We start from the raw sequence: 6,355 nt of genomic DNA, 5'->3' as shown, positions 1-6,355 counted from the left end.
CTTTATGTTTGTAGGTGTTCTCTGACCAGAGCAATAACTTCGCTCTCTCCGCTATGCGTCCGTCCACCTTCTCCCGTATTGTGCCGTTCATCTCCTCCCTGGGCGCCGCTGCTGCTTATTAGTTGTTTGTTTGTGTTTTTTGTTTTGAATAAGAGGTTTCTTCTCTCTAGATCTGCCATCATGAGTGAGGAGAAAATAATTAGTTATGAAAGGTTATTTTTTACAAACTGAATAATTAGGTGTGAAGGGCTATCTCTCACGATCGATTTAAATAAATGTTGTTAGAAAATTTGGCTACCCATGTCTTAGATCTAGTCTACTCGGAGCAGATCTGCTCTTTAATTGTATTTGTACATGGGTTAGCGAAAAATTGAAGTCATAAATAGTACTTGATTGTAATAATTTTTGTTTGTATCTATGACTTTGTAACCTCGTAGCATGTGACTATGATTTTTGCAGAGTTTTATGCTTTGTGCTGTAAGAGTTTTTTTGCTCTAATGTGTAAGTGATTTATGCCCATGATCTTTAATTAATGAAATCCTCAAGTTTACATTAAAATAATAATAATAAAGTTTCATACTTTCATTTATAATTTTAGTGCCTTATTTTAACCCATGGAAAAGAAACAACTTTACCTTTAATTACGTTTTTACCTTATTTTTCTTAGATTAGAGTAGTTTCCTTTAATTTAATAGTTTATGCATTTTAAATTTTTATATAAAATAGCTAAACAAAATGATATAAACAAATAATAGTATAAACAAAATGTCAGTGTAATTTATTTTTTTAATTAAATTTAAAAGAAAATTTTGGCCAATGGGCTCGCTATCAAGCCTAGCCGAACACGACGGTGAGGTCGATTAATGGAGCAGTCGTTTGTTTCTGCTCGGCTTTGGTGTGATTGATATTAAGCCACATGCGTGAAATAAAAGGCTATAGTGACGGGAGTAGGTCCTTCTACAACACCGACAAATAGGAAATACTACGAGTTTTACAATCAAACAAATAATTGTTCTTGGTTTTTTCTTTATTATTTCTCACCAAATCCCACCATTAAAGCATATACGACGACCTTAAAAATATTCATGTACAACGCTGTTGCTCTATCATTTCTCTCTCCCTCCTCTCTTCCCATCTAAGCTGGATCGAAAAACAGTTCTAGGAATCTTTCTGATGCTGCTCAATCTCCATGTGAATTTTCTAGCTCCAATGCCCATGGACGAAAATGTGAGAAAAATTAACAACACGTATTTATTTTTTCTCATATAGCTACTTTACTGATTCTACCTGTTTCCCATTAAAGACTCTGTTCTTGAGCTCTGTTCTATGATTCTTGTGGTTAGACAAACACACCCACGAGAAAGCCCAGATCTTTAATTTGTTGTTAAAACTTGGTTTTTGTTTGTTTTTTTGAGAGAGCTAAAAGCAAGAGATGAATACAGCGATTGTAGCTGTCCTGTCTATTTTGGGTTACCTGACAATAACAAGTGGCTTTTAGAGGAAATCTCAGTTATCCCATGCATAAGATTACCATTTCTCATTTATCTCTGTTTTTTCCTTTTCATGAAAGTGAGTGTTCTGATTCTGTACCAAAGAAGAAAGTAATTACTACTGGTCCAGTTATGGCAGTTAGTGTCTAAACCAGTTCTTGAACTTCGAATAAGAATGAGTATTGGCTGCTTTTTTTCCCCCTTTCCTTCTACTAGTTTTCTAGCTCCAACTCTTCCGGCAACCATAAATTTTTGGATTTTTTTTTTTTTTCACCCTTTTCTAGCTAGACGATGATGGATTTGAGCTATGGTTTGTTGGTGCAGAAACCGGGAGAAACCTGTCTTGGGATACCAAGAATCAAGAATTTGAGCTAAACACGTGCTTTGGTTGGGATTTAAGGGAATATTCCACGACAAAAGGAACTAGATTTGGTTCTTGTGTTGGGAAGATGAAGAATCAGGAACCCATTTGCATCTGAGCAGATTTTGAGCTTCAGAGTTGCATGCTAGAAGATGGCTACTGGGCTCCAGATGGAGGAGAGGGTGCCAGAAAACTTGAAGAAAAAACTTGCTCTAGCGGTGAGAAGCATCCAGTGGAGCTACGCTATCTTCTGGTCCATTTCTGCTAGACAGCCAGGGTACTATGCTATGCGTTTCTCTTCTTTTTTGTTTTTGTTTTTATTTTTGTTTTTTTTTTTTTTTTTGTTTTTTTTTTTTGGCTAGAAAGTCAAAAAAAATTTCTTCAAATGCAATCTTTCTTTATTTCTGCACTTGGGTCAGATTGAATTTGGAAATTCGATACGAAATGCGTACTGGGCTTGGAAGAAATAAGTTTATCTTTGCAGAGAATTCTGTTCCATCTTACAATTTTTACCTCATGGAAGTTTTAAAATTCAAATATGTTTCTTAAATTCTGTATAATTTGGCATAATGTGGATTGTGTTAAATTACGTGCATCCAGATTATGATCTCTTCCTGTAACATTCTTGATGCATTTTCCATGTCAAGAAGAAGATATGCCAGTTTGTTCCAGTACTTCAAATTTCTTTCATATTCTGCTATGGTGCTTAGATATTGCTTTTTGACTGATTTGAAAGGGGAAGTGCTGGAACAAAAGAAAACGTAACTCCTCATTCTTACAATTCTAACATATTCTTCCTGTTCTTGATATGATAGGGTCTTGGAGTGGGGTGATGGATACTACAATGGAGATATTAAGACCAGGAAAACAATTCAAGCTTTAGAACTCAATGCCGACCAACTGGGTTTGCAGAGGAGTGAGCAATTGAGAGAACTATACGATTCCCTCTCAGCTGGTGAAGCTAGCCCACAATCTAGAAGGCCTTCAGTAGCATTATCCCCTGAAGATCTCAGTGACACTGAGTGGTATTACTTGGTTTGCATGTCATTCGTGTTCAACATTGGACAAGGGTAGGTGTTCGTGTTCAAGCATTACCCTTTTCATGATTTTCTAGTTATTTTTTCTCATTTTAGTTACATGCTTTCTTTTGTATGTTTTCTATGTAACTGGGTTGCGCCTACGCTTTTTAATGATATTTCGATTGCTTATAAAAAAACCCATCAGACAAGAGTAATCCTTTTCCCCTCAGAATCACCTTGAGCTACTACCATTAACCATGTTGTCTTCTATCTATCATGAAGTATGCATCTAGCCACAAGCCTTTACTATCTTCAATTCTTGCTTCGGATTGTTCTTAGGTTGCCTGGAAGAACATTAGCAAATGGCGAACCAATCTGGCTGCGCAACGCTCACTTTGCAGATAGCAAGGTTTTCAGTCGCTCTCTGCTGGCAAAGGTAGGTTACTGTTGCTTGTTTGGGAATAATTTATTGGTAAATAAAATTTCATACATATAGAATAAACTATGGCATGCTCCATTGCCAAAGAAACTGAATTTATTTTTTCTTTTTGGTTTTGGTTTCATGATGGACTTGCAACAACCGTCTTCTCAGAGTGCATCTATTCAGGTACTAATGTGATTTTTCTTTGCCCTAAATTATCTGCCTCTAAATTCACTTAAAATTACTCTCAACTCTAGAACTAAAACATGTTCAAAACATTATTCTAATTGAAGAGGAAAAACCATAAGAAAACCCTTCTTAAATTCAAAGATAAATTTTCATCGATGCTCGCGATGGATACAAAAGCCTTGGAAACTTATATGATTGAACTGTTAGCATAAAGATTGTTACTGAAGAGCCTATATTGATATCTTCAACTTTCAGACTGTGGTATGCTTTCCATTTTTGGGAGGTGTGATCGAGCTGGGGGTGACGGATCTGGTAACCTTTTGTCTCAGATTCCTGCTTTGATATCATAAATCATTTAGAAATTTGGTTTTACTACAGTTCATGCTGAAGTAAGTCTTTGTTGCTGTTTGTAATTTGTTTTCTGAAGGTTTTGGAAGACCCTAGTCTCATTCAGCACGTTAAAACTTCTTTCTTGGAGATTCCACATCCCATAATTTCCAAGAAATCCGCAGGTGCAGGAAACACAAGGAATGACAAGAATCCTGCTTGTGCTGTGCTTGATCAGGATATTCTGGACACCAAATTAGTTCCACATGTACAAGGTGAAGAATTAGATATGGTTTCTCCCAATAACAGCTCAAATGGATTTGAGCCCAATCAGCCAGCAGAGGATTCGTTTTTGGTTGAAGGAATGAATGGGGGAGCTTCTCAAGTACAAAGCTGGCAGTTTATGGATGAGGAGTTCAGTAATTGTGTCCATCATTCCATGAATTCTAGTGACTGTATATCTCAAACTTTTGTAGAACCTGAAAATGATGTCTCTGTTCCTAAGGGTGAACAGGTGAACGACCATTGTTTGCAGGACCTTCAAGAGTGCAATCACACAAAAATGTGCTTCCTGGATGTCCGGAGCAATGATCTGCACTATCAGAGTGTTCTTTCTTCCCTTTTAAAGAGTTCACACCAGTTGATTTTGGGACCATATTTTCGAAATTATCAGCGGGAATCCAGTTTTGTTAGTTGGAATAAAAAAGGTTTAGCACATTGTCAGAATCCCGGAGGTGAAACCCCGCAAAAACTATTGAAGAAGGTTTTGTTTGTGGTTCCTCGGATGCATGTTGGTGACTTGTTTGACTCCCCAGAGGATAATGGTATTAAAGATGTAGTGTGGAGACCAGAGGCTGATGAAATTGGTATGAGCAATGCATTAGCTGAGAGGGGGCAAAAGGAAAAACTAAATGAAAGATTTTTCACTCTAAAATCGATGGTTCATTCAATTAGCAAGGTAGTTGAAACTCCATTTCCTGGTAGTTGGCAATAGACAACAATTACTAATTGAAATTTCTTTCTTCTTGTTTATGCAGGATGACAAATTATCTATACTTGATGATGCAATAGAATATCTAAAAGAGCTTGAGAGAAGGGTTGGAGAGTTGGAATCTGGCAGGGAGTTGACAGAGGTAGAAGCTAGGACAAAAGGAAAATCCCAAGATAGTGTAGAGAGAACATCTGATAACTATGGCAACAACAAAACTAATAACATCAAAAAACCACTGATAAACAAGAGGAAGGCCTGTGACATCGATGAAACGGAGCCAGAGAGAAACCGTGTTGTACCGAAAGAAGGTTCAACCGATAATGTGATTGTCAGCATGACTAATAGGGAGGTTCTAATTCAGATGAGATGTCCTTGGAGGGAGGGAGTGCTGTTAGAGATCATGGATGCAATAAGCAATCTCCAATTAGATTGTCACTCGGTTCAATCGTCCACAGTCGAAGGGACGCTTTCACTGAACATTAAATCAAAGGTATGCACTCAGAATCACAAAAAGAGTGGTTTTTCCCTTTTGTTTTGTTCTTGAAAAGGAAGCAGTTATTCAACTGTCTTTTGTATTTTCAACCGTGATGGTTTTGAATAAGCCTATTTCCTAGTATGATGCCAAACTTTTCCAATGTTTGGATACAACATTTTTGGATTAGTACTATGGACCAATCAATCTTTGTTGTCTGCAGTTCAAGGGATCAGTTGTTGCATCAGCTGGGATGATCAAACAAGCACTTCAGAGATTCACTAGGAAGTGTTGAAGCTCTTTTTTTTTCCCTAGAAACCTAGGGCTGTTTTAGAATCCCTGCTTCAATTGTCAGTGTAATATGTATATTGGAATCTATTGTCAAAATCACATCTTCTAGGGCTATTTATGCAGAGAGAGAGAGAATAAGATTTAAACATCTTCTGATATTGTACTTTCTTTTTCATTAGTAGTGCACTTCTATACCTAACAAAGCTTGACCCACAACCTCTCATTTATGATAGAGTAATATGTTTTTCTTTAAAGTGACATTCACTGAGAAAAGGAGCTAGAGTGAAGCAAATCCCTTGTATGCAGGAATTTGAACAAAAACATCCAAAACATCCAAACTGCTAATATATATATATATAGACTATTATACGATTACCATATTGCTGCGATGACGTGACAGTAAAAATTAACTCTCGACTTTTTGCTTTTGGTAAGCTTTTGTTAATTTTTACTGTCATATTATTTCATATATATATATATATAACTGCTTACTAAATAATATTAAAAGTTTATATAATACTTTGCTTTCACAGGGATTTTTAAAATTCTCTTTGTCCAGACAGATTCTCTCTTGGCTGTCTACATTCTGCAATTTTTAAAAATAACCCTAGGACTAACCAATATCCCACTTAATTAATGTATAATGATAATATGTTGATGAATACAAATGTTTAGGACAAAAGCTCACCCAAAAAAAGACAAATGGGCAATTTGTTTTGCACATGGTTACTGTGCAAGAGAAAAGACATTGAAAACACAGTTGATGACAGTGTGTAGCAGAAGACAGACACAAA

General features: G+C 36.4%; 1 protein-coding gene across 1 annotated transcript; it reads left to right on the top strand.

Annotated features, from left to right (window-relative positions):
- Positions 1-1,037: 1,037 nt before the first annotated feature.
- Positions 1,038-5,815, top strand: LOC132175948 (transcription factor EGL1). The gene is made up of 9 exons (XM_059588046.2): positions 1,038-1,227; positions 1,815-2,128; positions 2,667-2,921; positions 3,210-3,306; positions 3,463-3,477; positions 3,736-3,792; positions 3,908-4,765; positions 4,845-5,288; positions 5,494-5,815. The coding sequence occupies exons 2-9, from the start codon at positions 2,004-2,006 to the stop codon at positions 5,563-5,565; spliced, it is 1,923 nt and encodes a 640-aa protein (XP_059444029.2). The 5' UTR covers positions 1,038-1,227; positions 1,815-2,003; the 3' UTR covers positions 5,566-5,815.
- The last annotated feature ends 540 nt before the right edge of the window (positions 5,816-6,355 follow it).

Source organism: Corylus avellana, chromosome 3, assembly GCF_965113065.1.
Source record: "Corylus avellana chromosome 3, dhCorAvel1.hap1.2, whole genome shotgun sequence".
In the NCBI taxonomy this organism is placed as follows: Eukaryota; Viridiplantae; Streptophyta; class Magnoliopsida; order Fagales; family Betulaceae; genus Corylus; species Corylus avellana.
This window is presented reverse-complemented; position numbering and strand designations above follow the sequence as displayed.